The sequence below is a fragment of the Aspergillus vadensis genome, assembly GCF_003184925.1.
Source record: "Aspergillus vadensis CBS 113365 unplaced genomic scaffold BO88scaffold_12, whole genome shotgun sequence".
Classification (NCBI taxonomy): Eukaryota; Fungi; Ascomycota; class Eurotiomycetes; order Eurotiales; family Aspergillaceae; genus Aspergillus; species Aspergillus vadensis.
The window spans coordinates 241,403-268,526 of record NW_020292050.1 but is presented as its reverse complement, the minus strand read 5'-3'; the positions used below and the strand labels follow the sequence as shown (position 1 = coordinate 268,526).

Below are 27,124 nucleotides of genomic sequence, written 5' to 3'. Positions count from 1 at the left end.
TCCGAGTTTTCTGGAAATCTACATCAATTAGAAACTGACTGCATGTCCCCGGGATTAGTACTATAGACAATTGCTTTTTTGTTATCGGCACGGGCCGAAAACCAGTCAAGTACATAGGTATGCCGATGTGCATAATGGTCGCCATCGTCTTCGCCGATGCTTTGGTATGTACTTATGTACCCAACGGGTATAGACTGTTTGGAGGCAGAGGGCAAGTTTGTCGGTTCTGAGGGATTTGTCAGTTATTTGAGTTGATGCTCGTATTTGTCTTGTTTGAATAATTATTCAGTTACGGTACGACTGCTAATTCATGATAAAATTTATTATTTCTGAAGAGAGATAAATGGATAGACTCCTATGACTTGAAATATACTCGGGTCAAATGAAACCGATGCGATGTTTCTGTGTCGTCACATGCGGAGAGGCCGTGGAAGCACATGTAAGCTCATGGCTCATGTACGTATCCGTGGTTATTTCCAGTACCGAAGTGCCTTGGATTTGAGGACTCCAAATTTGGGTTCTAGCCTCGGAAGTAAGACCACTAGAGCAGTGAGCTGTCGCTGGTTCTTTTATATGAGTGATAGATGGCATAAAGGTATAGCCAGAGATTCATATGTTTGACCAGCAGCTTGATGCATGGGGAGTCAGCTCCCAGTCATTGCGCGAACAGACAGACACGCGACTCTTGCACTCGGTATGGTAACGTACTGGGTTCACCCGGGACGATACCTGACAAGACATGCAAGAAGAAGCAGCTCGTGTTGAACTCTTGAATTGCCTGCAAACTCGTCATGAATTTTTTCTGCCTTGTCCATTAGTCCGTCGGCCGCACTCTCTTGGTTACTACTCTCTACTATCTTTCTAACTACTGGAAGTGACTCTTCCTCTCTCTCCCCCTTCTCTCTTGTCTCTCCTCTCCTCCAATCCTTCCCCGCGTTTTCCTAACCACTTGCATTCGATTCTCCCCTCCTCTTCTCATACCCCTCCTGTTAGTCCCTCCCCCCCTCTTTCGTATATATCATCTCCCCTCCTCTTGTCAGCGTCGTTCGCATTGCGCCGCTGCTCATCGGATCCGCTCTATCTCGACCCTTTGGACACGACAGGTTTTCCCCGCAGCCCCGGCAAGTCGTTCGCTCCACCAACGCTACTCATTGCCACTACCGGCCGCGTGACATAGAAATTCGGGAAAAAGAAAAAAAAAGAGAAAAGATTCAAGGAGGACACTAAAAGAAAAAATAGTAAAAGGAATTTTACTTAACCATTGTTCTCCTGAACACTTTTCACCACACCCACAGGAAATCACTTCGGCGCATCGCAACAGTCAGTCTCACTTTCTGACTGCTGCTGACTGAGCACACGCAAGGTCCTTCGTGGTCGCTGACCCTCCTCACTATCTACCACCACTACACCAACCGATTCCTAGCCGTCGTCGTGTGGATTCTATGCGCCCGACCGGCCAACAGCCGATCTCTTTGCGACTCCCAGAGTAAAGCCTGGTGAGGTTGATCAGCGGACTCTCGACCAAGATCCCCTTCTGTTGTGCGCTGGCTCGCAACGCGACAAAGGCAGTCTTGCTCAAAATTTACGGTGGCAACCCCACGCGCTCGCCCACCCTGCAACTGCTTCTCATTTACCCTGTCGCTGATCGCCTCGAATTACGACGCGGAATAATACCCGGTCGGACGAATTGATAACGGCCGTATTGCACACACATACACCTCGGTTACAATTGATTGTCTGCCGATATGAACGCGGAAGTGAAGGACCAAGATTCCCCAGCTCCGTCGGCTGAGCGCACGGAAGCCAGTCAGGAGATTAGCGCCGCCGGAGAACAGCCCGACAAGCCGAAGACCGAGGCCAACAGCGACGGCACTGCAAATGGTGCTTCCGCGAATGGCCAGAAGCCCAACCCGAAAGATCCGTCGAGACCCCGGAGGAAGAAGGCGAGACGGGCTTGTTTTGCTTGCCAGCGCGCACACTTGACTTGCGGTACGACTGACCTTACTTCCAGCGTTGCTTGCATTCGACCCTTTTTTTCTCCGATTACACATGCGTTTAGCGCCCATACAGGCGCGCTCTAGCGGCGCATCTTTCTGTGTGTCTGAGTGAATTTCCAAACTAATCAAGGTTTCGCATAGGTGATGAGCGACCGTGTCAGCGGTGCATCAAGCGCGGTCTTCAAGATGCGTGTCACGACGGGGTCCGGAAGAAGGCCAAGTACCTCCACGATGCGCCGGATGGAGCGTTGATGCCGGGGATTGGGGGGACATTCTACAACAACCCCATGCGCAACAGCCTGCCCTTGTCTCGGAATGGCGCCAATGCCGTGAACGCGACCGGCCAGCAGAGCGCTGGCGCAAACTTCTATCCTACTCCCCAGTCGACTACCTATGTCTACCAAGAGAACACCATCAACCAAGGCTCGTTCCCTTCGCAATCGCCGGTGTCGCCAACCTTTAACCTCAAGGCTACTCCTACGGCTCGAACCAACAGCCTCCCCTCCGTCAACCCGCAACCACCGTCCACGAGCGTCTCCGGGCCCCCCGGCCAGGGTCAAAATCCGTTCGCCGGTCCCTTCTTCGATCCCAGCGATCCCGCTCTCTTCAACTTTGACCTTTCCAGCATGAATTTTGAGAACCGATACGGTGCGTTGGAGTTTGGCATGCTGGGACACATGGCGACGGGGGCGGGCGATTCACCGAGTGATTCGGCCACGCAGCGCGGGTCTATGGGGCGCAGTGGCTCGGCACAATATGCTTCAACTCCCATTACTGGGGCACCAGGCTTTGGGGAAAGCCCGGGCAACCAGCAGCCGTTCATGTTTGGGGATCCGCTCCTCAACGAATGGCCCAGCGGACAGGCCCCGGGACAACCGCATCTGCCGGGGGTTTATCCGCAGTCGGGACAGGGCAGCGCGATTCCTGGTCATCTGAGCAAGACGGATGCGCCGCATGCATTTGCCATCGAAAGCGGACCGGCCAGTTTCAACAGTCCCGGTGCGACGACTAGCCCGCAGATGACGACTGGGCTTGAGGAGACCCCGTTTCACAGTGCAGTGACAAGCAAGTCGAACGGGTTAGCCCCGCATGGACAACAACGACCGATGATTACAACACCGAGCTTGAAGCATCAAAACTTGCAGGTCGGCGTGCGGCGACGACAACGCAATCCGTCGGCCATCTACGACAGCGTCAAGGAGCCGTACGCATACACCAGCCGCTTTCACGGCCTCACGGCATTCATTCAACGACGTTTCCCCCCGCAGAAGACGCTGCAGATCGCCAAGGCGCTGGCGTCGATCCGGCCGTCATTCATCGCGACGACCAAGACGCTCAACCGGGACGACCTAATCTTCATGGAGAAGTGCTTCCAGCGGACGTTATGGGAATATGAGGACTTCATCAACGCGTGCGGCACGCCTACCATTGTGTGCCGTCGGACGGGCGAGATTGCCGCGGTAGGCAAGGAGTTCAGTATCCTGACGGGATGGAAGAAGGATGTGCTGCTCGGCAAAGAGCCGAATCTCAATGTCAACACGGGCGGTTCGTCAATGCCGAGCTCCGGGGCATCGTCGCGCAGCTTCACGCCTCGGTCGACAGTGGACAGTACGCCCGGGCGCCCGCAGCCAGTATTCCTGGCGGAGTTGTTGGATGATGACAGTGTTGTGCAGTTCTATGAGGATTTCGCACGCCTGGCATTTGGCGACTCGCGCGGTAGTGTGATGACAACATGCAAGCTGTTGAAGTACAAGACGAAGGAGGATATGGAGGGCGCGGCCGCAGAGGATAACCAGCGCTGGAACAACCACTTGCGCAAGGGGGGAATCGCCAGCGAGGCAGGGATGAACCAGCTAGGGTTCAAGGACGGCAAGGTCGAATGTGCGTACTGCTGGACAGTGAAGCGAGATGTATTCGACATACCGATGTTGATTGTGATGAATGTGAGTATACCAGTGTTCCCGTGATGTGATAATAAGGATGATGATGCTAATGAGGGTATAGTTCTTACCGTGCATTTGATTTATGATCATAATTGTTTCATGTTCATACCCGGGCCGGATATCAAAAAGGATGATTGTTGATTATTTTACCGCTAGCCTTTCTTTGTTTTGGCAATGACCGGAAGTAATCTGGTCTTGTATTGGTACATATTGCTACTGTGTATGATTCCCAGGCTGACATAGAGGCGTTGTACATATTGAGAGTGGCTAAGGTAGTTAGCCATGTAGTTGCAACTGAGTATGATGAGCAACATATACTAAGCATAGATGGACGTAATAACCAAACATTATATCCTTCACAACATACCCCTTTGCCAGTAAATTAATCAATCATAATCAAGTATCATAATCTACAACATCCCCAACCCAGCAATAGCCACACCCATAGCCAAAGCCCCAGCCCCGACAGCATTGCGTCCAGCCATACCCGTCTCGGTACTTCCACTAGCACTTCCAGTAGCAGTTCCAGTAGCAGTCGCACCACTCAATTTGTCAGCACCCCCAGTGACACTAACAGTCTCATACCCAATCTCCGCACTGGCGATACTCATCTGCGTATTGCTCGCCGTACTCGTGCTAACGCCCTTGTACGTCGCCTCGACTCCATAGCTCACACTGCAGGACGCGCCCTGCGTCACGCCCGTGATCTTGCAGTCCTCGACGATGGTGAGCACCTCCTGCACGCCCTCCATGCTGGTGCTGTACACAGCGGACAGAGTGTATGTGGAGGGACCTGCGGTGACGGTGATGGGGCTGGGCAGGATGCAGTTATCGTCGTTGAGGCATGAGACGGCCATGGTGGTGGCTGTGGGGTTGGCGCTGATGATGGAGGCGCCGAGAGGGATGCTGGAGAGGGAGAATTCGGGGATGCCGGCCCCTGCGGTAGTCGCTGCGTGGTAGGTGAAAAGGGAGACGGTTGAGACGTCGGCGGCGGTGGTGAGAGGGAGGAGGGGGAGGAGAGTGAGGAGAGTGGATTTGGTGAATTGCATTTTGGCGATTATTTTATCCTTTTGGATGATGATATGTGTAGATGCGTATGTATATGGTAGCAGTAGGGACAGTGAGAGGTACAATCAGAGTAAAGACTGTAGTATAAGAGGAAAAGAGAAGGTCACTAGACAGATAGATAACTCAGAAGCAGGTGTGTGATTACAACAAAGAAAGAATGAAACAGGAACAGCCCCAATTTGTACTACTTATGTCTCACAAAGTCACAACCAAATCTACTTAGCAACACTTTGACCCCTGACGACAAGAACGCTGTATTCCGTGTTTACGAGACCCTCATCTCCCTGAAGGTTCTTCTTAGCGTAGCCTCATCCTTCTAATCGACCCCTCTCAGCAAATAGAGTGTCGTAGAGGCCCTCCCCGTTTAGACTCGGCGCAGAAATGTCCCCCGAAGCACAAGACCCTTCTACCTAAAATAGGCGGCAGAGTCCGCCGCTAAACCATGTTCAGGGGGTTACTCTCTGGTTCTGCTCGTATTTGGGATGCAGGAGCCGCAGCTTTAGTTTATATCGGGCTTAGTGGGGTCCTTTCGGTTGCTCTTGGTTTTCAGAGATTGTCGTGAGTCAATTTGGAGAGAGGGTAAAATCTCTGAACAAGTGAGTGGGGGATACGAGTGATCTACAATTCCATTATATATACACTGATGGATTCTTTTCACATGCTGGACTCGTCGAGGAGATTGCCAGATTTGTTGTCGTCGGTTCTGAATTTACTATTTAGGGCTGGCATGCATATATAGCTCTGTATCCCGACTTATATTATGCATATTATGTAATAAACACGTGACCGATAAACATCTAGCTTGTTATCAATCTGACCGCCTTTGGTGGAAGCATCTTTATTGGCTGATATTATCACCTCCGCATTCGGGACTCACCGCCCGGGAGAAAAAAAATTCTCGAGCGGCAAAGAAAGATGGAAGATCTTCTTCTTGTCGGGTTCAGCTGCAAGTCGAAAGTTCATCAATTGGTCTGATAGACTGCCCACCGTCACAATGGCCGACCAGGAGGTTCCCCATGCCACCTTTGACACCATCCTCATCCTTGACTTTGGTTCTCAATACGTACGCTCTCCCTCTATACCACACACTCTCAGTGCCGCTTCCAGTGCATCAATTACCCCGCCATCCCCATGACTCACATACTAATCCTCACCCCCAGACGCATCTCCTGACCCGGAGACTGCGCGAGATCAATGTCTACAGTGAGATGCTGCCATGCACTCAGAAGATTGCCGATCTGCCCTTCAAGCCCAAGGGTATCATCCTGTCCGGTGGTCCCTACAGTGTCTACGAGGACGGCGGTAAGCGGATCCCTCCCCGCGGAACCATTCTCTGGAGTCATATACTCATTCTATCCAACTACAGCCCCCCACGCTGACCCCGCCGTCTTCGACCTCGGTGTCCCCATCCTCGGTATCTGCTACGGTCTGCAGGAAATCGCCTACCGTCTGGGCAAGGACAACGTTGACGCCGGTACCGAGCGTGAGTATGGTCACGCCGACCTCCACGCCAAGCGCCTCGACGACCAGGGCCACGTCGACAAGCTGTTCGCCGGCCTCGAGGGCCAGATCAAGGTCTGGATGAGCCACGGTGACAAGCTCGTCAAGCTCCCCACCGACTTCCACACCATCGCCACCACCTCCAACTCCCCTTATGCCGGTATTGCCCACCAGACCAAGCCCCTCTACGGTGTGCAGTTCCACCCCGAGGTCACCCACACCCCTCTCGGTGCTACCATCCTGAAGAACTTTGCCGTCGACATTTGCGGTGCTCAACAGAACTGGACCATGTCCCGCTTCGTCGACCAAGAGATTGCCCGCATTCGCAAGCTGGTCGGTGAGACTGACCATGTTCTGGGTGCTGTCAGCGGTGGTGTCGACTCCACTGTGTAAGTTGATTGCCATTGATTCAATTAATGGGTGGTGTTAATAAGTGCAGTGCTGCCAAGCTCATGAAGGAGGCCATCGGCGACCGCTTCCACGCCGTGCTCGTCAACAACGGCTGCATGCGTCTGAACGAGTGCGACATCGTCGAGGAGACCCTGAACAAGCACCTCGGTATCAACCTGACTGTCGTTGACGCCTCCAAGCGCTTCTTGGACGGTCTCAAGGGCGTCACCGAGCCTGAGAAGAAGCGCAAGTTCATCGGCAACACCTTCATTGACGTCTTCGAGGAGGAGGCTCAGAAGATCGAGGCCGAGGCCGAGCACCAGGGTGCCAAGATCAAGTGGTTCCTCCAGGGTACTCTGTACCCCGATGTCATCGAGAGTATCTCCTTTAAGGGTCCCTCGGCGACCATCAAGACCCACCACAACGTCGGTGGTCTGCCCCGTAAGTATTTCGGTTCTGGAATATCTGGCAACCCGCTAATCCATCACAGAGCGTATGATTGACGGTCAGGGCATGAGACTCATTGAGCCCCTCCGTGAGCTGTTCAAGGATGAGGTGCGCGCCCTGGGTCGCCAGCTGGGCATTGCTCACGAGCTGGTCATGCGCCACCCCTTCCCCGGTCCTGGTATCGCCATCCGTGTTCTCGGCGAGGTTACCCCCGAGCGCGTGGAGATTGCCCGCCGGGCCGACCACATCTTCATCTCGATGATCCGCGAGGCTGGTCTGTACGACCAGATTGCGCAGGCCTACGCTGCCCTGGACCCCAGCAAGGCGGTGGGTGTCATGGGTGACAAGCGTGTGTACGCCGAGATCATCATCCTGCGTGCTGTTGAGACGACCGATTGTAAGTGAGCTGATTATGTTTTGGTGATGATGGACTAACGGATGGTAGTCATGACTGCGCGCGCATTCCCCTTCGACAATGAGTTCCTGAGCCGGTGCTCGACCCGCATCATCAACGAGGTCCACGGCGGTAGGTTACACCCTCTTCTTACACTAGGAATATCTGCTAACTAGTGTAGTGTCCCGTGTCCTGTACGACATTTCCAGCAAGCCTCCGGCGACGATTGAGATGGAGTAAAATAGTTACGATTAAACTGATAGTACGAGTCATATCATCCATTAGAGGAACGGAGTTACGGCAAAACGGGATGAACGTAGATAATCCTGAAATATACCATTTTTATCTATCTGCGAATAAGCGTGCAACTCTGTAAGCTAGAAAGAGGAGTCGATAATTGGCCAGTTGGTGGAGGCCATGAAGAAGGCTGAACTCCACAATCGCATCGTTTGATAGTCCATAGCCCCACCTGTCTTATCGCCGATCTCTCTTCCATCTTATTCTCTCGCTCTCTCTCTCTCCTCCTCCACCTACCACTGCTTCAACACCATCCCCTCATCTTAGCTTTCAAAATGCGCCCTGATCGGCCTCGCGACCCCGTCACCGGTCCCGATGAGGGACCGGAGCCCCCGTATCCCATCCGCATGAGTGGACCTGTCATCAAAGGCTTCGGGCGGGGCAGCAAAGAGGTACCTTGCACCTCCAACCCAGAAGTCCAGCAGCTCCAACTGACGCAAAGAACCATAGCTGGGCATCCCAACAGCCAACATCCCCGCCGATGAACTCTCCCAGCATCCCGAGTTATCCGTAGGCGTTTACTACGGCGTCGTAGCGCTGGATCCAGCCCGCTTCGCAACGGGGGAGACCATCCGCCCGGCGGTGCTGAGCATCGGATACAATCCTTTCTACAAGAATGAGTCCAAGTCAATTGTACGTCCCGACCATACGCATTTACCCCTCTTTACACTACTTTGAATATGCAATAGACTAATGCTCTATTGTCTGCAATGCAGGAAATCCACATCATGCCGCCCCTCTCCGCCCCCTCGCCGACCGCCACTACTTCGACCGACGGACAGGTCACCTTCCACAAAATGCCCGACTTTTATGGCACGCCACTCAACCTGCTGATTCTGGGATATATCCGTCCTGAATATGATTATGTTTCGTCGGAGGCGTTGATCGAGGATATCCGCGTCGATTGTGAAGTCGCGCGGCGGAGTTTGCAGCGCCCCGCGTATCGGTGCTATCTGGTTGAGGATCCGGCTTGTGAGGGAGATGTAAGGGAGGAGATTCGCTGGTTGACCAGTTTCGAGTAGATGTTGCAGCAGCATTGTGGTATAGTGGTTGACGCCATTGAGCGGTGGCGCTATGCGAGGGATGGAGAACTCGAGACTTGTATATAGATCGACGTCACTGACTCACGATAGATACGATAATGCGATAGAATTGCCACGCATATATGTATGCAATGGATCGGGCTGATTTACAACCCAACTACTCACTACTAACGAACTGACGGTGTACACACAAAGTTAATACTACTCAACCCGTCCCTGGCCGAATGGATCCACGTCGCCCCTGTGAGATGAGAACAACACCTGGAATCGTCGACGTCACTGAGCATGTCCGCGAAAGCATAAGCCAGCATACAGTATATATATTAATCGGGATGCTCGGAGTTCGCACCATGGATGACCATATTATTTAGTACATCTACTATACCACATTATATACTGGAATACTTTAGATAAAACTACTATATTAGAATGGACCGTCTCCGCCAACACCTCCGTCGTCGCCGCAGCAGCTCCGCCGGCACAAACCCTACCAACAGCAACTATGGTACACCACTACAATCTCCCCCATCAGCCAACGACAAACACAGTCGTCGTCGCGAAGCAGAGGCCTCTCCTCCTCGCCGACTGTACCTGACCTCCGATACTCCCGACTTCGATGCGGGGATCCTATCGCGCTTCCGCGCTGAGGGCTTCGATGTCGAGTATCTTCCCTTCCGGGGGTGTCAAAATGCAACAGATGGCTGTGGGGATGTAGATAAAGAGCGCAAGGAATTGGAGAATCTGTTGCATGAGAGGGAAGATGATCTCGAGCCGGGCGAGAGATATGCTGTCGTTGGTAATTCCCCCCTCCCTCCCATCATACCCTACCCTACTTAACAACCACTCAAATGATGGTATACATGACTGATATTAATGGTATTAAAGCATACAACAAACCCGCCCACCTCCTTCTCGAATCCCACCACCAACCACTAACAGCCACGAACCCCTTCCCCAGACTCTGTGCCCTAGTGGCATACTACCCCGATGGACCTCTCACCAGCACCAGTAATAGCAACTTCCTCACCAGTACATCCCCAGACACTTCTCGCGGAACAACAACAACAACAACAGGAAGTACATCCTCAACAACAACACCCACCACCTACCCCCCCTCCATCCCTCTCCTCTGTATCCAGATCCACCTCGCCGGTACTTCCACCACCACTTTTTCAATAGCAGACGCCCTCCTCAACAGCACGAAAAACCACCCTCGAAAACGCCACCGCTGCCACGTCTTCACCTACCCCGAATCATGCCCCAGGTTCGCTGAGCCTTCTTCGTCGAACTATGACAAGCTCTCCGCACGTCTAGCGTGGTCCCGCGCCCTTGAAACCCTAAAGCGCGGCTTCGGATGGCCCGCGACGAAATGGCGCGTGCCTGATGTCGAGAACGTGTGGGAGGAGTATTGGCGGTGTTTGTCTTCATCTTCCACCTCCACTTCTGCTGAAGGGGGAGGGGATAGGAGTGCACGAGACGAAGAAGACGAGCGCAGTCACCGCGCAGCAGAACTAGTAGGGTTAATGGTAGGCAGTGGAATGGGTGTGCAGATGGAGAGTGTGCATAGTAGTGGGAGTTCTTCCTCACATCTATATACTGGTGCCGGGAAGGGCACAGAGACAGAGACATGCACGATTGAAGAGTCGCCTGTCGTGGTGTGTGTGCCTACTTGCGCTGGTGGTATGTATCCATCCATCCCTTCCTTCCTTCCATCACCATAGTACATGATTTATAAATAGTAAACATAACGAGACGATGCTAATGAAAGTTGATGATGGGCATAGGAACAACCCCCTCCACCATAACGAAATTCTACACTAACAGCCACTTCCTCTCTCCCATACCTTCCCCCTCTAATCAATCCATCCGTCTGCTCTCCCGCACTACGGGGCCTGATCGCATCGTCGATGAACTTCTCCTAACTTTCACGCATGATCGTGCTATTCCATGGTTACTGCCGAATCTGCCCCCGACGGGGAAGGAGGTCAAAGTGGCGTTGGTGCTGGTGGCTAGTTTCACGGCGGGAAAGGTCGCCCGTGTGCATGCTTATTGGGATCAGGCCAGTGTGTTGGTGCAGGTGGGGGTTTTGAGTAGAGATGGGTTGCCTGTTGTTGGGGTGGAGGGGGTGGATATGGTTGTTTCTTAGGGTGGATGTTTTGGTTTCTTTTGCTGTGCGTAGTATGTATAGTAAGTAGCATGTCTGTTTGATGCCAATTCATAGATCATGGTTGAGTATGAACGCACTATATACTTCCAGCTAGTCTGGATATCTCTTTACTTACTCCTCCCTCCTGCTGCAATGTCAATACGCTCGCTTCTTGTGCCCGTGGAATCACCTCCTCCACCGCTCCTCCCCGCGCCAGTCCTGTCACTACTGCCCCCAGCAGCGTATCGCCCGCTCCGTTGACGCTTACAATGTCCTTTTCATCTAGCTTTGCTGCAGCCGGGAACAGCCGCAGGTACACACCCCCGATCAGCCCGTCCGACGTCAACGCCCGCGAGAGGATATACGGTGCTGACTCCGGACTTGTCAGTCGTGCATCGCCTGGCCGCAGCAGCTGCGTCAGAAGCACGCCTTCCCGGCCTAGCTTGGTGAGCACGCATGGAATAAACGGCAAAAGCTGGATGCTCTGCTGCGGGATTCCCTGGTCGACCAGCGTTGCTGAGGTCATGGCCACCAGTCGCTCACGCGACCCTGATCCCGTCATGCCCATGGCGTCGATGATGCGCCACCATTCCTCTGAGTCCAGGTGTCCGTTCTCTCGAGCGGCTCGGTACATGGCTGCGAGCTCGAACTGGTTCGGGGCGGCCAGGCTGACGGTGTTGTTGGGAACGCAGTCAGATGGTTTGATGGCGGACCCGAATAGACGACGGCTTTTCGCTGTGGACACGGGCTCAAAGGCTACCCGTGCCTTGTGCTTCTTGGCTAGGGATATCCATTTGCTCAGGACCTCGTCGTTCCAGTTGCCGTCGACTACTGCCCATTGAGGCTGTGCGCGGGACATCATCGGTTCCCAGAAGTTGTCAAAGTCTAGTGCCTGCTCTGGCAGTTCCATGATTGCCATGTCGGCCATGGCTACTACTAGGTCTTTCTTTGCGTCGTTGACGGCGATGTATTGGGCCGTGCGTGCTCCGGAGGACGGAGGGAGCACCTTGATGCCGTCTGTGGAGAGACCCTCCTGTCGGAGACTCGACAGCGCAGCTTGGCCGCTTAGGTCGTCACCCACAACGCTGCAGAACAGCACAGAGCTGTCCAGATACCTTGCGGCAATGGCCACGTTGTGTCCGACTCCCCCTAGGCTCTGTCCGATGACGGCGCGGTTTGATGTCTGCAAAGCGGGCGTCGTGGTATTTGCTTCGGCCGGGGCAAAGTCGCAGGAAAGATCGATGGCCAAGGAGCCGGCCACGAGAACATCCGCCTTCGTGACAGTCTCCAGTGGAGTCTTAGTTGCATGCTCCAGCTCTGTTTCAGTCGCTTGGTCAGCCCTACTGGTCCCGGAGAAAGCTGGCATGTGTCTGCGCACACCATCTCAATTAGGATATCCCGAGTCTGAACGCACGAGTGGCAGCTCACCGTTCATTGAGCGACCCTCCAGACCGCTCCAGTTTGGAGAATTCCACGGCCACCTTGGCTGCGCGCTTCACGTTCGCCTCTACCAGAGCTCGGTTGGCGATCACGCTCTTTCCGCCGCTGAGTTCCTTGATCTTGGCCAGCACAAAGGGCGTGTTGTCACTTCCATGGTAGCCCTCGACGTCGGCGAGGCGAAGAGCTTCGTCGATGATATGGTCCATATCACTCTTTGCAATAGAGTGCTCAAGTGGTACCGGGTTGGCAAGAAGAATGCCCGATGAGACGGGGATTTGCGACTGGGCGTCTGTATTCATCAGTATCCTAAGTGCGTCTGTGAGAGATGCAGCATGACTTACAGACAATAGCCGCGGCCTCGGCCTCATTTTGAATGATCTTTGGGCTCTTCAGCCCGCTGTCCCGGGTGTAGAATGCGGGAAAGTCTACGGAGCCTTGACGACCGTCCGCAAATGTGCCCACACAGACGCCCTCCGTCTCGAGGTATTCGAGCGTACGCGGGATGTCCAGGAAGCTCTTGCACCCAGAGCTGACAACCGCCACCGGTGTGCGTCCCAGTTCAGTAAGGTCGGCTGCTACAGTTAGCCGGACTCTCGTTATATCCATAGCTTCACGTACCGGAGATGTCCATGGAGTTCTCGCCGCCACGATGCACACCACCTAGTCCACCAGTGCCGAATATCTTGATCCCCGCCAAGTGCGCGAGCACCATCGTACCGGACACCGTTGTACCCCCATGAAGACGTTTGCCAGCCAGCCCCTACTATTGTCAGATGTGTATCGTTATGAAGGATGCGTCCCACCCACCAAGCCACAGATGTAACCAAGGTCTCGCCGGGACACTTTCAGCGCATTCTTCTTCTCCGCAGTCGATGCTAGCTCGACAAGCTCCTCGGGACTTAATCCAACGCGTGCTTCACCACCGAGAATTCCAATCGTAGCAGGTACAGCGCCATTGGACCGGACGACCGACTCTAGCAACTCGGCCAGAGCAACGCTCTCAGGATACGGAAATCCTGCAACTGTCAGCTATACCCTCCCAACCAACCAGAAGGAAATCATACCATGAGTATAGATGGTTGACTCAAGAGCCACGACAGGCTTCCCAGTAGCAACAGCATCGCGGACTTCCTCAGACACCTTGAAGAGCTTGCTCTGAGCGAGACCGTGATAGCGCCGGGCTGCTACCGCGGCTCGTGCCGGGGCTCTAGCTGACCGGCAGCATGAACGAGCAGCAGCTCGAGAAGCGAGCATGGAGGCCACGATGATTGGGACCTGAAAATTACAGGGAATGCAAGTCTTGTAGCTCGACAGTGCGGGGATAGAGTCGCAATGAAGAATGGCGGGCTATCGGCGATAAAAGCAGGAAGTTTTGGCCGCGGCGGTCGCCGTACGTAATTCGTAATCCCGCATCGGGACACCTCAGCATCTCCGCGCGTCTCTTTCTCCCCCTCGACTTATCGCCCAATTCCTCCACCTTCCCGTCCATCCTCTCGCTCATTTCTTTCTCCTTGGGACTATCTCCTGGTGAGTGTATAGGTCCTAGGCGCGGTCGTTGAAAGACCGCCCATCTTGCCCACTATGAGGCCGTTTACCGCACTCGCTGCGCTGTGCGGCTTGTTCCTGTCCAGCAGCAACAGCTTGGTTTATGCCGATTCGACTCCCTCGAGCTCCCCTGTAGCTCTTCCTCGCGATTTCAAGCCTCCTCAAGTGTTTAAGAACGCCAATCTCGTCCGCAACACCAATTTGGAGAAGGGTTATCTGCGCGAGACTGTCAATGTTGTCGTTGAGAATGTGGACAAGGAGCCGCAGTCCGACTACTACTTGTCCTTCCCGTCAGACCTCTACGACAAGGTCGGTGCCCTAGAAGTCCGTGATAAGTCGGCCCCTGAACAGGGACGCTTCGAGGTGGAAGCTACCAAGTTCGATTCGAACAGGTAAGTTGACCGCAATGGCGGCCAATGGCTGAATTGGTGGAGGACGAAGCCACGGTTGCTTGATCTATGCATGGTGGATGTATCTAGAACGGCTTGCTGATCTTTTGTCTTCTTGACCATACAGGGACTTCCAGTACTTCGTTGTTCACCTCCCCAAGCCTCTCGCCCCTTCTTCGCAAATCACCCTGGGCATCTCCTACTCCGCCCTCAACACCTTGAAGCCTCGTCCTGCGGCCATCAGCCAGACTGATCGCCAGTACCTCGCCTATGCCTTCTCGGCCTACGCTCCCTCGGCGTACACGACCGCGACCCAGAAGACCAAGATCAAGTTCCCCAGCACCATTGTCCCCGACTACACCACCACGGACCTGACGTCGGGCGCGGATCCAGAGCGCCAGGGTGCCACCTACACCTACGGGCCCTACGCCGACGTCGCTCCCGAGACCACCTACCCGGCCAGTGTCCGGTACGAGTTCACCAAGCCCGTCATCACTGCCACTCTTCTGGAGCGTGACCTGGAAGTGTCCCACTGGGGCGGCAACCTCGCGACGGAGGAACGCTACTGGCTGCGCAACAACGGCTCCCAGCTCATCGACAACTTCAACCGCGTGGAGTGGACCATCAGCAGCTACCAGCAGCTGCCGTCCTCCGCTATCCGCGAGCTGAAGATCCCCCTCAAGCCCGGCTCTGTGGACCCCTACTTCACTGACGACATTGGCAACGTCTCCACGAGCCGCTACCGTCCCGGAAAGGTCCCGAACCGCGACGCCTCCCTGGAGCTCCGTCCCCGGTTTCCCATCTTTGGCGGATGGAACTACAGCTTCCGCATTGGCTGGAACAACGACCTCTCCGCCTTCCTTCGCAAGGCCGTCACCGGCGCTGATTCTTACGTCCTGAAGGTTCCCTTCATCGAGGGCCCCAAGGTCCCCGAGGGTATTCAGTACGAGAAGGCTGTTGTGCGCATCATCCTCCCCGAGGGTGCCCGGAATGTCCGCTACGAGCTTCTCGAGAAGGCGACTAGCAATGGCCTCCCCGGTGCCAACCAGATCCAGACTGAGCTCACCAGCCACAAGACTTTCATGGATACTCTGGGACGCACGGCGCTGACTTTGACCGTGGAGGAGTTGACAGACGAGGCCCGTGACTCGCAGATTGTGGTAAGTACCTACCTACATACACCGGATACATATCGGAAATAGTCAAGCTCACACATTGGATATAGATCACTTACGACTACTCTCTGTGGGATGGACTGCGCAAGCCCGTAACCATCACGGCTGGCCTGTTCACCGTGTTCGTTGCCGCGTGGGCAATTGGTAACATTGACGTGAGCATCAAGAAGCGGTAGATGGGGGTTGTATCATATTGTTTCAATTATACCAGACAGACAGGCAGAATTCAATAGTAGCTGTTTGTAGACGACTAGAGATTGATAGTGTGGTCTAATGATTCCCTTCTGAGTAATATGGAGACAGCCTAATGCAGTGTGGTCTTTGCACTGAGGAGTCAGTAGGTTATCAGCTGTCAGCATCACCTGACATACTAGGCGTCTCTAGCTTAAAATTTTGGCAAACCAAAAGGGATTAGCCTCTATTGTATGTTATTTCAACGTTCTATGTCTGGGCCTGCTAATGATGGCCAGATCAGTGGGACCCACGGATGCATGATAAGGACGCTCATGTTGTTTGTTTCTGTGTGCCTTGCATTATAAGAGAGCCTGGAAACGGATCACATAGATTTGAACGGCCAAAAAATAGGGAAAGTGTAAAGTCCGCTGTGACGGGTACTTACCATCAGCCTTCATAATATACTACAGCACCATTTCAATCCACTGCACCCGTTGCCGGTTCGACTGGCTATACACATGATAGAGCAAAGTTTCACTGTATCAACTTCGAACTTTCTCAAGAAGACGATCACGGCAGGTGTAGACTAGTTCACCATGCAGCACGCTGAGTGCATTATAGAAGAGTTCACCGGACACAATGTAGATAGCTGAACTGTATCCCGTCCAGTAGGATCTTATCGGAGGACCTACTCATTGCTAGCGAAGACGACCACAAGCTCCTCAAGCCGGTTGTATTGCAGCTTGCACCATGCAGGAGCAAGAGCAAACCAAGCGGAAGCTGATCAACGTGGTTTGCATGCAGATGCTGCAGAGTGTAAATGATAGATGTCTGCAGCTCATCAGCCATTATACTGCTCCCTAACTACCTCCAGTGCACGAGGGTAATGGCAGCGACCAAGCAGCCCTTGACTGCATCCAATCATTCGAAACTTTGGAATGCAGGTGACAGAGTTGGCCTTGGTATGTGACCTGTCGGGATCGGACTTGCTGATGATATGTCGCCGGGATAAAATTCCTCCCAGCAGCAGCCGTGTCTTCATGCAAAGCTGTCCGAGAGCCTTTTCAGCTGAGTGTCTTTGATACAAGTCTAAAGACTAAGCACCTATCAGCAACCAGCAGCCGAGCTCGAGCAATCAAGTAGCAAAGACGGTGAAAATACTCGGAAGTCACAAGATGCAGAATGCGCGACACCGCTTGTGCGTGCCTCTTCCCGTTGGATGTTGGCATGTCTGGATTACATCCGGGCAGCGAATGGCGGGTTGTACGTCATTGCATCAAGGAATCACGGCAACCGAACGAAGCAGCCGACAGCGAATGGGAGCTGCTGGGGATGGCGCATGGTCCGGGAGTATTCTTTTGTCTTCCAGAGATGGAGTTCTCATTACTTCATATGGACCATTCGAGACGACGAGCAAGTGGAGCCTCCGGTGGGTTAAGGCAAAACCACTCATGTTTGGAAGTCTGATCCCCATCCGTTCCACTTCCACCAGCCAAAGGGGGAGCGAAAAGAAAATGAAAAGAGAATGAGGAAAAGGAACAATTATCCACCCCCGCCTCTGGAAGAAGAGGGGTATGTTGGGAATTTGGAACTTTGGGGAAAAGAGGATACGCGGACGGACTTTCTATGGGGTAATAGCACGGGGTAGGCTTGAGCCATTTTAATAATGGGAATTCCGGCTGGGGATTCCGAAGCATTTCATTTGACTGGGGAAGTTGGACTGTTGGACAGTTGGAGACTAGTTTGTAGGGAGATTCCCTCAAACCCTCCCCTCCCCGCAAGTTGACTAGGAATGGATTGAGAATAGTACAGAATAGGATAGCCACGGGCCATCTTCCAGGTACCGATCGACCATTCCCCCCGCAAGTCTAGATGCGTGAGGAAACTTCGACGGACACATATGACTTCACACTCGAAGAAAGAAATTGGAAATTGCGTGCTAAATCAATACTAGTAGTACTCTGTACTAAGTGGTCACCCAATACTAACTAATCAATTATCCCCGGCAGTGCAAATCCCCCAAAAGTGGTATTGTAATGGCGGTGTGTGTGATCCATCCTTCCCTCACTGCGGTCAAGTACTAAGTAGGTTTAGTTATCAGTCAGTTTATCAGGCTGGACACCAAAGAGCCCAATGATTCTGGGCCAAGTTGATAGATCTATTCCCAAAAAAGATACTCTGTATCTATAGTAGTCTAAAGTAGTAAGTAACATCGAAGAAAACCTCAACCGATCACAACTAACCATGACAAAGTACTCGAATTCTTGCTTTATCTATCTGCCACACATCCGATAAGAAACCCCGGTTGCTAATATGATAAGCCCGAAAAGCAATCAAGTGCGGCATTTTTCCCTCCGTTGATGCTCGCCATTACGCAGAGAAACCTGCAAAAATCGGCATCGTCGGCGATGATTTGCAGCGAACTGGCCACCATGACACACCAAAACCCCCTTTCGAAACCTACAGCCCTACTAAGTGGAGTTGTTGGCCCCCCTCAAGCCGGTCCGGTCAGCTGACTAAACCGGGAATTTAGAGGCAACAGAACGTACACCAAGTATGGATGCTGTAACGGAGTATCTTACGGGGAAAGAATCATAACTGGCCTTCTACTATTATCTGACTACTTACAGTACTTACTTTTACTGACTGACCTCACTGCATGCAGGTGGTCAAAGACCTTACCGGCCATCTCAATCGAGCTTCTCACACAGACACATACTCACACACTATCTATCTATAGTGAGTAATAGATCTCAATTTGGATCTATCCCGTAGAAGTCTCACGCGACAGGGTCTCACTTCATTCTAAATTTGTGCCTGGACGCCGCCGCCCCTGGACTGAACTCAGGTGACACTCCCTCTTACTCCATACCTTGTTAGTAACTATGAACCGGAAAACCAGCCACAATGACTCCAGCTCCCGTTCCAAAGCATCTGAGGCAATTTTTCCATTTTTAGCCCTGGGCTACCAATCATGTCGGTATCTTGCGGTATTTTTCACACTTGCCTCATTTGCACTAAGATGGTTCGCGATGCCGAAAAAGGAAGCTGGGACCCACTCGTCTTGGCATCGTGAATCGAGTCATCCGCCGTGGAGCCGTTGCACAGACGGGCCAGTATCAATGAAGGAAAGGGAAAAGGAAAAAGGGAAAAGAAGGGAACGTACATGGGAGTAAGGCAAGGAGAGAAATAGATTTTTATTTTCTTATGGATGAAACTACCACTTCATATACATAGTCTGCTCCCGGCGTACAAGCCTCATTGAAGCTGTGCTACATGAAGTATCTAGCCACCGTGGTATCTTGAGTAGGAACAAAACATGAATTTGACAGTTGGAGACCACAACGGCAACGTGGAGACCCATGCACAAGGGCGGGCCATCCATGATCCTCAGGCAGAAACAGCCAGGCCGTCCAACGACTTGCCCCGGACCGGGCCCCGTTCCTGGCCGATCGCATAGCACCGGCTCTCTGGGTTTGGCTGGCTGGCCGAATGATAACTATTTGGGCTTCCCAAAGAAGTATTGCAGGTATGACTTAATAATGGCTGTGCCATTTCGGATTAATTTCGTTTTGGGAAATTTCTGATTTTTCATTTTTCATTTTTATTTTCTGATTCTTCTTTTTCTTTCGATGTGATAATAAGAAATGTTTATTATTCAATTATTATTATTTGTTTTACCTTTGGGGAAATACGACTCTTCGTCTGGCTTCAGCTCCAGTTTGTATAAAGAGCCAGCATCTGCCGGGTGGATTGGCACCGAATTCCCACTGCTTTGTTCGTGTCCATCACAGTGAATAACCTCCCTTGTGATTTGATTTGATCTGATCTGATTTGAATTCGCATCCTTCTTTCCTTCTTGGATAAATTGGATCCTCTCCACTACTTACTTACTCTTCCCTCTTCTCTCGCCATCTTCCCCTCTCATCTGTGTTTCATTCCATTCGTGAAATCCTAAAACTCTCTCAACTCAATCTCTCTGTGCATTTTATTGGTGACGTGTCGGTTGATGGCTGGTACCGACAAGTGAACCCGTTTCAGTCTGTTTGGCTCGTTTCTCTTGCTCTCCCCGATAAGCTTCGAGCTTTCGTCATTGCCCTGGCCCGTAGCAACGCCAGATCACCAATTTTCCTTTACATCAATCGACGCTTCCATTGAGGTAGGTTTGTCGCTCGTGGTCTAGAATTTCCATTCTTTCCCTTCTTGCTTCCTTCTATATCTCCCTGCGCCGGTGCCATCTCCTGCACATCTTCATGCAGCTGTGTGGCTGCCTTATCTTTCCCGGCTTCAGCTTCCCTCCCTCTCTCCCCCCTCCATTCTCGCGCACGAACCAGTTTTCTTATTATCGCTAGCAGCTTGGCTCCTGTCTTTGTTATTCATGCATGGCTCACCAGGTAGCAGGTATAAAACCCACTAGTGCCGCCTCTTTTTTGAGTTCAATTGAGCCTCTAAACTCCTCTTGCCACTCCACTCCCATCATGGTTTCTCCCGCGCCTTCGTCGTCGCCTCTTTCCGACGGCCACCTCAATGGCACCAACACCCTTCCCATGCGGACGGGGCCGAAACTCTACGGGAGCAACGATGGTTCTCAGTCAGGAGCTGGTACTCCTCTTGGTTTTCAAAGGCACCCCCACAACAAGATCCTTGACAATGTAGCTGGCTCCAGCGTGCGCCAACCATCGCCGCAGCCCACGCATCTGGCTATCCCCGGTGGTGGCCAGCATCGCATTCTCTCAGAGGAAGACCCGGGCTATGTGGCGGCTAAATTCGAAGGGAAGGAAAAGCAAATGGAGCAAGGTGAGTAGATTTCGAAATCCGTCTAGTTCTATCGGTGGCAACCCATCTGACTCTTTGCTCTCTCGCTCGCTAGTTATGGATCAGCTGGAGAAGAAAGGCTTCATTCCCATTGAATTTGTCGTCGGGGAAACCGAGTGGTTCTACAACCAGCTCGGCATCGACGACACGTACTTCCAGACCGAGTCTGTGGATGCTATCGTCACGCAGATTCTCTCGCTATATGCTGCCAAGGTTGCAGCTTATGCCCGTGACGACAAGAAGCTCGAAATCCGGTTGGACAAGGAAGCAGAAGATCATGCTGTCTACATCGATACCAGCAAGCCCGGTATCGCAACAGTCGAAGGTCCCGGGTATGAACAGCGGATTGATAAGAAGTATATCAACCCCTCAACCCAAGGCAACAGCTATCGCGTTGAGACCTTCCGTTCCCCCACACCTATCCCCGGTGATGATGGGCAACAGCTTCGTTGTTACTTCGTGTACAAGTGCCAGTTTGCCAACCCTAATCCCGATCCGAACGAGACCAACATCGATATCATCGGCGAAAAGAGGTTCCTGCAGAAAGCCACCCCTAACACCAAGGCGATCTACCAGGAAATCATCAGCAATGCTGTGAGCCGCTCCGGCCCGGTTATTGAGCTGTTCGAGATTGAAAAGAGCCGTGAAAAGAGACTGGTCATTGCCTACCGCCAAGGCTCTGCCATGGGGCTTTTCAGCGCGCTCTCCGATCTGTACCACTACTACCGCCTGACCAGCTCACGGAAGTACCTGGAAAACTTCTCCAACGGCATCACGGTGATTTCTCTTTACCTGCGTCCTCTCCCCAACAAGGAGATTGCCGCCAAGTATCCCCCGATTGAAGCTGCCATTCACCAGATCATCAAGGAAGTCTCCCTTCTGTACTGCATTCCGCAGAACAAGTTCCAGCACCATTTCGCCAGTGGCCGCCTTAGCTTGCAGGAAACGATCTACGCCCACTGCGCCTGGGTGTTCGTGCAGCAGTTCCTGAACCGACTGGGCTCTGAATACATCTCCCTGACAGATCTTTTGGATTCGAACAACAGCGTCCATGCGGAGCTGTTGGCGAAGATCAAGAAGAGGTTGCGTACCGAGACGTTCACATCGGACTACATCTTGGAGATTGTCAACAAGTACCCGGAACTCATCCACAAGCTTTACTTGGACTTCGCCAACACGCATTACGTGCAAACGCGGGGTCCCGCCGAGGATGACTTCCTCCCCACCCTAAGTTACCTGCGTCTGCAGGTTGACGAGGTGTTGGACGGCCCCAGGCTGAAGCAGCTCATCTCGAGTACTGCGGCTAATGAACATGACGAAATGGTTATGAGCGCCTTCCGCGTCTTCAACGCCTCCATCCTCAAGACCAACTTCTTCACCCCAACCAAGGTTGCTCTCAGCTTCCGACTCAACCCTGACTTCCTGCCGGAACATGAGTATCCCCAGCGCCTCTACGGTATGTTCTTGGTAATCAGCTCCGAGTTCCGTGGATTCCACCTGCGATTCCGGGATATTGCTCGTGGCGGCATCCGTATTGTCAAGAGTCGGAACAAGGAGGCCTACAGTATCAATGCGCGCTCACTGTTCGACGAGAACTACAATCTTGCCAATACTCAGCAACGCAAGAACAAGGATATCCCCGAAGGTGGCGCAAAGGGTGTGATCCTGCTTGACGTTAACCACCAGGATAAGGCCCGCGTGGCTTTCGAGAAGTACATTGACAGTATCTTGGACCTGCTGCTGCCTCCTGTCAGCCCGGGAATCAAGGACCCGATTGTGGACTTGCATGGCAAGGACGAGATTTTGTTCATGGGACCCGACGAGAACACGGCCGAATTGGTCGACTGGGCCACGGAACATGCCCGCAACCGCGGTGCCCCCTGGTGGAAGTCGTTCTTCACGGGCAAGAGCCCCAAGCTCGGCGGTATCCCTCATGATACCTATGGCATGACGACCCTGTCGGTCCGTCAGTATGTGCTTGGTATCTACCGCAAGCTGAAGATCGATCCGAGCACCATCCGAAAGCTGCAGACTGGTGGGCCTGACGGCGATCTGGGCTCTAATGAGATCCTCCTGTCCAATGAGAAATATACCGCCATTGTCGACGGGTCCGGTGTGATCGTTGATCCCCAGGGTCTGAATCATGAGGAGCTTGTCAGACTCGCCAAGAAGCGGGCAACCATCTCTGAGTTCGACCTGTCGAAGCTCTCACCCAAGGGTTATCGGGTTCTGGTCGATGAAAGCAACGTTCATTTGCCAAGTGGCGAGCTGGTCCACAATGGTATGATTTTCCGCAACCTGTTCCATCTGCGTCGTGACCAGCAATATGATACATTCGTGCCTTGCGGTGGACGACCTGAGTCTATTGATCTCTCCACTGTTGGAAAACTCATCAAGGACGGAAAGGCCACCATCCCGTACATTGTTGAGGGTGCAAACCTGTTCATTACTCAAGACAGCAAGCTTCGCCTCGAGAGGGCTGGTTGCATCCTGTTCAAGGATGCATCTGCCAACAAGGGAGGTGTAACATCCTCCTCATTGGAGGTCCTGGCTTCCCTGTCTTTCGACGACGAAGAGTTTGTGGAAAACATGTGCATCCGCGAGGATGGTACCGTGCCCACATTCTATAGTGAATATGTCAAGCAGGTGCAGGAGGTCATCAAGTCAAATGCTACTCTCGAGTTTGAAGCTATTTGGCGCGAACATGAGCAGACAGGATTGCTTCGCAGCGTCTTGAGCGACCGTCTCAGTGTTGCCATCACTCAGTTGGATGAAGAACTTCAGAAGACAGAGTTGTGGGACAATGTCGAGCTTCGCCGTTCCGTCCTCCACGATGCTCTGCCGAACCTCCTTCTGCAGAAGATTGGTCTTGACACCATCCTTCAGCGGGTTAGTATTACTTACAGCCCAACATAGTTCATCAACATGATGCTGACCATTTAATAGGTGCCCGAGAACTATCTGAGAGCTATCTTTGGCAGCTACCTTGCCAGCCGCTTCGTGTATGAGTATGGTAGCAGCCCGAGCCAGTTCTCCTTCTTTGACTTGTAAGTCGTTCATTTCCCTCTCAGAACATCTGATGCATTTTACTAATGATGACTATAGCATGACCAAGCGTATTGCGCAGCTCAACGCGAACCACGACTCTTAGACGGATATACCTGTTTTTATGATTGTATTTGTTTGGTGATATGCATTTTCCGGGAAATACATACCTACTGCTCATCAGCAGTGTTACGGATATTCTAATTGTGACGATGTCCATTGCATGGGATACAAAAAAGACATGAATAATACAGACCTAATACACCATCTTCGTTTTCTTTCCCTTCCGCATTCAAGTAGTCTGCTCTGTTTAATCAACTTGAATACACCCCGAAATCCTGCTGCAGCACTGTTGCACGATCACCCCTTTCGTAACTGCTGGGTTTCTTGAGACATACCTACAGGACACAGCTAGACAAGTTCCTACCCACATCCCATTCAATCTGTCTTGTAGCATAAATAACCACAAGACGTAGTTGACAGGGTAGATGGAAATAATAAATTAGACATGAATGATATGTAATGCTGCAGGCTCAGACAGTGAATGCTACATGAATAGTGAAGTAAAGTACAGATATCACCAGCCTAAATCACACGCAAATAGTGACTAGACGACCACCTCATTGTCCTTGATGTTAAACTTCGGCCCTTCTTCATACTCGGTCCGCTCGATCTGTTCCAACTGCGCCCACAGATCGGGGTATTTATCCTTGGCCCACTTCTCAACCTCATCCTTCCAGTACTGATACGGAATGGCGTTGTAGAGTAATCCGATCCTGTTGTTGCGTATACGTTAGCACAAGTTTCCAGACCCAACTTGGGGTTGAATTTGAATATGGGAAGAGGTGGAACGTACGAGTTGCGAGTCGGCAGGTATCCGGTTTCAGCCTGCATCTTGTCCAGCGCTTCAGTGGCAAGGTCAAACTCGCACTGCGCGGCCAGTGCCTCGACGTATGCCATGTAGAGTTGGCGATCCACGGTGATTTCGAGACGCTTGACCTTGTTCATCATCCGCATGGCCTCCTGAATTCCGTTGTGGTGCTTTTCACATGTCTTGAAGAAGATGGTGATGGTTTTGTGGGAGGGGCCTTCGTCCGATTGCAGGATGTCGCGGAATACGTCCAGCGCTTTCTCGGGCATATCGCAGGCAGCGTATGCTAGCATGAGGCCGTTCAGGAGACGCGTGTTGAGGTCGACTTCCACGTCGAGCTTGAGCATGTTGTGGACGAGTTCGAGGTTCTTGGCGTCTTGGGTTCGCGCAAGGCCTTGGAAACACCGCGCGTAGGTGTCGGGTTTGGGTCGTCGTGCGAAGTCTTCTGCTTGTCGCATGTGTCCAAAGACCAGGAAGGCTAGGTCGCTACGGTCTCGCTTGAAGAATGAGGCCATAATCTCGGTTCTCAGGCTGACGCCGGATTCGGGGAACGCGAGCTGGAGTAGTCTGTACATTTCCCAGGCGTCATCGGTTTCCTGGGTTAGATCGGTGATGAAGTTGGTGAGGGTATTGCGGACTTTGGTTCTTTCTTCGGAGTCGTAGAGCCCGAGACGTGGACGAAGGAGCTCGGAGACGGCCTCCCACTCACGACGGTACAATAGCATGTGCGTCAGCGCTGCCAGAGTCTCTGCCTCCAACCGGATGTTGTTTTCGAACAACGGATCGGTGAGAGAGCCCACTTTTTCCACCACGGCATCCTCCTGACTTGAGTAGCAAAGGACGGTGATCAATTTGTTCATCAATGGCAAGTTCTCGAGCATGATGGTCTCTGGGTCGTGCAGGTCTTCCATGGAGCTCAATGCAGTCTTCACATCCCCGGCTTGAATGTACGCTTCCAGTCGCAGTAGGTACGTCTGCAGGTCCGGCTCCAGGCCCCACTGGGAAGCGAGAGATGCGAACTCTACGGTCAATTCAGGGTTCTTGATAGAGTTGGCGTATTCCATCAGATCGTTCACGCATGTGATGGTGAGTGATTCGCTGGCCTCTTGGTTCTTGGCGGTCAGTATTCTGGCCTTCTCCTGGACGGCCGCAGCACTCTTAGTTTGAACAGCTTCCCAGAGAAGCGTGATATTGATGGTCTCCGAAATCGGCGCGTGCGAAAGCGACTCGAAGATAGAGCTTGCCCAAGCTGTCTCGGCCTTCATGATTGCGTAGCGAATGACAGCTTCCTTCGCGGGAACGGAGGGTTCTTCTCCAGAAAGCGAGAGACTCTCGTAGACCATTTTCAATGCCGCTAGCAGGTCCTGTTCAACGAGGATGCTGACCAGCTCTTCATGGGCATGCTGATCAAACACAATGCCGTGCTCGTTCAGCTTTTCCGTGGTGCGTCTGAGCTGGTTTCTGTCGTTGATGATGGCATAGCCTTTCATGACTGTGAGCCAAGGGGAAGGACTGGTCTTGCTCAGTCGGTTCCAGAAGTTCTCGACCACATGCCGCGCCTCATCTGGGTTACCAAGCATTGCCTGAATATGAATGTAAGATAGAAGCGCAGGACGGCTAACGTGATTGTTTCCGAATCCATGGTCCGCACAAAGCTCCAAGAAAGCTAGACGGGCCATCTTTCGCACGGTTTCGTGCGCCTCTGGCAAACATTTTGCTTCCGACAGGACGTAGAGGAGATTCTCGAGGTTCTCGGTTGAAAAGACCTTTTGCCATTCCATGCGTTCCAATTCCTCCTCGCGGGCTCTGAGGTACTTCCAGGTAGTAACAAGCAGCTTCGCATGGTAGTTCGTAATGATTCCCGGAGTTTCCGCGCGTGCAACGACAAAGTCCTGGAACGCTTTGGCCAGAATTCCATTGGCGGGGCCTCTGCTCTGGTCACTCAGTGATCTCAGCAAGTCTCGCATTGGCTTCAATCCAGTTTCAGAGGGCAGAATCGCAGGTTGAGGTTCGGCAGTTGGGGCCGCAAAAGCGAAGAGCCTGCGTCGCTGGGCATGGTATGGACAGAGAGGACCTAGCTTGCGGGATCGATGGCTACGAGCAGTATGCAGGAAGCGATAGTGACAGCGTGATGATGAAAGAGGCTCATTGTTCAAGATGGCCCGAAAGACCCTTCTAGTCAGGTGGGACTGCATGTTGATCAAGACGTGTCGATGTGAGGAGCTCCCTGGTGAAGGGAAGTCGAGTATTTCGTTTCTTGTCTAGTTCCCTTTTCAGCAGAGACGTATGAAGTATAAGACAGTTGTTTGCCAGACACCATGAAGCACGGTCTATGCACGATGTGAAGGGACGCAGAGACCGATTGGAGAGTCAGGCCAATTGACGCAATGGCACCGAGGTGTGTATCCTTGGATCGAGAGGTGGGAATGAAATGGGAGGAGACGG

The 27,124-nt window shown here is 52.6% G+C and overlaps 8 protein-coding genes across 8 annotated transcripts; 5 read left to right on the top strand and 3 right to left on the bottom strand.

The window, feature by feature from the left end:
- Positions 1–1,745: 1,745 nt before the first annotated feature.
- Positions 1,746–4,019, top strand: BO88DRAFT_341145 (Zn(II)2Cys6 transcription factor domain-containing protein; the record flags this gene model as incomplete). Its single annotated transcript, XM_025703087.1, has 3 exons — positions 1,746–1,989; positions 2,139–3,940; positions 4,002–4,019. The coding sequence occupies 3 exons, from the start codon at positions 1,746–1,748 to the stop codon at positions 4,017–4,019; spliced, it is 2,064 nt and encodes a 687-aa protein (XP_025562574.1).
- Positions 4,020–4,350: 331 nt separating this feature from the next.
- BO88DRAFT_444011 (putative GPI anchored cell wall protein) lies at positions 4,351–5,227 on the bottom strand (the record flags this gene model as incomplete). Its single annotated transcript, XM_025710064.1, has 1 exon — positions 4,351–5,227. Exon 1 carries the CDS (start codon positions 4,987–4,989, stop codon positions 4,351–4,353), a length of 639 nt encoding a protein of 212 aa, XP_025562573.1. The 5' UTR covers positions 4,990–5,227.
- Positions 5,228–5,945: 718 nt separating this feature from the next.
- Positions 5,946–8,048, top strand: gua1 (GMP synthase (glutamine-hydrolyzing)). Its single transcript, XM_025706798.1, has 7 exons — positions 5,946–6,071; positions 6,169–6,310; positions 6,375–6,897; positions 6,948–7,339; positions 7,389–7,742; positions 7,791–7,871; positions 7,921–8,048. The coding sequence occupies exons 1-7, from the start codon at positions 6,003–6,005 to the stop codon at positions 7,977–7,979; spliced, it is 1,620 nt and encodes a 539-aa protein (XP_025562572.1). The 5' UTR covers positions 5,946–6,002; the 3' UTR covers positions 7,980–8,048.
- Positions 8,049–8,265: 217 nt separating this feature from the next.
- On the top strand, positions 8,266–11,316 carry BO88DRAFT_388977 (dienelactone hydrolase). Its single transcript, XM_025704893.1, has 6 exons — positions 8,266–8,428; positions 8,487–8,669; positions 8,753–9,054; positions 9,508–9,875; positions 9,965–10,759; positions 10,864–11,316. The coding sequence occupies exons 1-6, from the start codon at positions 8,312–8,314 to the stop codon at positions 11,223–11,225; spliced, it is 2,127 nt and encodes a 708-aa protein (XP_025562571.1). The 5' UTR covers positions 8,266–8,311; the 3' UTR covers positions 11,226–11,316.
- On the bottom strand, positions 11,316–14,141 carry BO88DRAFT_388972 (pseudouridine-5'-phosphate glycosidase/carbohydrate kinase family protein). Its single transcript, XM_025704892.1, has 6 exons — positions 13,730–14,141; positions 13,473–13,681; positions 13,284–13,425; positions 13,007–13,237; positions 12,654–12,954; positions 11,316–12,595 (listed from the first exon to the last, which is right to left on the bottom strand). Exons 1-6 carry the CDS (start codon positions 13,917–13,919, stop codon positions 11,323–11,325), a joined length of 2,346 nt encoding a protein of 781 aa, XP_025562570.1. The 5' UTR covers positions 13,920–14,141; the 3' UTR covers positions 11,316–11,322.
- On the top strand, positions 14,129–16,023 carry BO88DRAFT_405114 (dolichyl-diphosphooligosaccharide--protein glycotransferase subunit OST1). The gene is made up of 3 exons (XM_025706797.1): positions 14,129–14,602; positions 14,727–15,759; positions 15,825–16,023. Exons 1-3 carry the CDS (start codon positions 14,247–14,249, stop codon positions 15,948–15,950), a joined length of 1,515 nt encoding a protein of 504 aa, XP_025562569.1. The 5' UTR covers positions 14,129–14,246; the 3' UTR covers positions 15,951–16,023.
- Positions 16,024–20,426: 4,403 nt separating this feature from the next.
- BO88DRAFT_425737 (glutamate dehydrogenase (NAD(+))) lies at positions 20,427–23,914 on the top strand (the record flags this gene model as incomplete). The annotated part of the gene is made up of 4 exons (XM_025708857.1): positions 20,427–20,745; positions 20,819–23,652; positions 23,710–23,810; positions 23,869–23,914. 4 exons carry the CDS (start codon positions 20,427–20,429, stop codon positions 23,912–23,914), a joined length of 3,300 nt encoding a protein of 1,099 aa, XP_025562568.1.
- A 406-nt stretch (positions 23,915–24,320) lies between these two features.
- BO88DRAFT_405112 (putative mitochondrial respiratory complex I chaperone (Cia84)) lies at positions 24,321–27,115 on the bottom strand. The gene is made up of 2 exons (XM_025706796.1): positions 24,665–27,115; positions 24,321–24,584 (listed from the first exon to the last, which is right to left on the bottom strand). The coding sequence occupies exons 1-2, from the start codon at positions 26,872–26,874 to the stop codon at positions 24,416–24,418; spliced, it is 2,379 nt and encodes a 792-aa protein (XP_025562567.1). The 5' UTR covers positions 26,875–27,115; the 3' UTR covers positions 24,321–24,415.
- Between the last annotated feature and the right edge of the window lie 9 nt (positions 27,116–27,124).

Bases quoted from the DNA above. Each gene is read 5' to 3' on its own strand.
- gua1 (XM_025706798.1), top strand. From the start codon at position 6,003: ATGGCCGACCAGGAGGTTCCCCATGCCACCTTTGACACCATCCTCATC. The intron at 6,898-6,947 runs GTAAGTTGATTG...TAATAAGTGCAG, and splicing joins GGTGGTGTCGACTCCACTGT to TGCTGCCAAGCTCATGAAGG. The intron at 7,743-7,790 runs GTAAGTGAGCTG...AACGGATGGTAG, and splicing joins TGCTGTTGAGACGACCGATT to TCATGACTGCGCGCGCATTC.
- BO88DRAFT_388977 (XM_025704893.1), top strand. From the start codon at position 8,312: ATGCGCCCTGATCGGCCTCGCGACCCCGTCACCGGTCCCGATGAGGGA. The intron at 9,876-9,964 runs GTAATTCCCCCC...ATGGTATTAAAG, and splicing joins CGAGAGATATGCTGTCGTTG to CATACAACAAACCCGCCCAC. The intron at 10,760-10,863 runs GTATGTATCCAT...TGATGGGCATAG, and splicing joins TGTGCCTACTTGCGCTGGTG to GAACAACCCCCTCCACCATA.
- BO88DRAFT_388972 (XM_025704892.1), bottom strand. From the start codon at position 13,919: ATGCTCGCTTCTCGAGCTGCTGCTCGTTCATGCTGCCGGTCAGCTAGA. The intron at 13,426-13,472 runs GTGGGTGGGACG...TGACAATAGTAG, and splicing joins TTGGTTACATCTGTGGCTTG to GGGCTGGCTGGCAAACGTCT. The intron at 12,596-12,653 runs GTGAGCTGCCAC...TGGTGTGCGCAG, and splicing joins GGAGGGTCGCTCAATGAACG to ACACATGCCAGCTTTCTCCG.
- BO88DRAFT_405114 (XM_025706797.1), top strand. From the start codon at position 14,247: ATGAGGCCGTTTACCGCACTCGCTGCGCTGTGCGGCTTGTTCCTGTCC. The intron at 14,603-14,726 runs GTAAGTTGACCG...TTGACCATACAG, and splicing joins ACCAAGTTCGATTCGAACAG to GGACTTCCAGTACTTCGTTG. The intron at 15,760-15,824 runs GTAAGTACCTAC...CATTGGATATAG, and splicing joins CCCGTGACTCGCAGATTGTG to ATCACTTACGACTACTCTCT.
- BO88DRAFT_405112 (XM_025706796.1), bottom strand. From the start codon at position 26,874: ATGCAGTCCCACCTGACTAGAAGGGTCTTTCGGGCCATCTTGAACAAT. The intron at 24,585-24,664 runs GTACGTTCCACC...ACGCAACAACAG, and splicing joins TACCTGCCGACTCGCAACTC to GATCGGATTACTCTACAACG.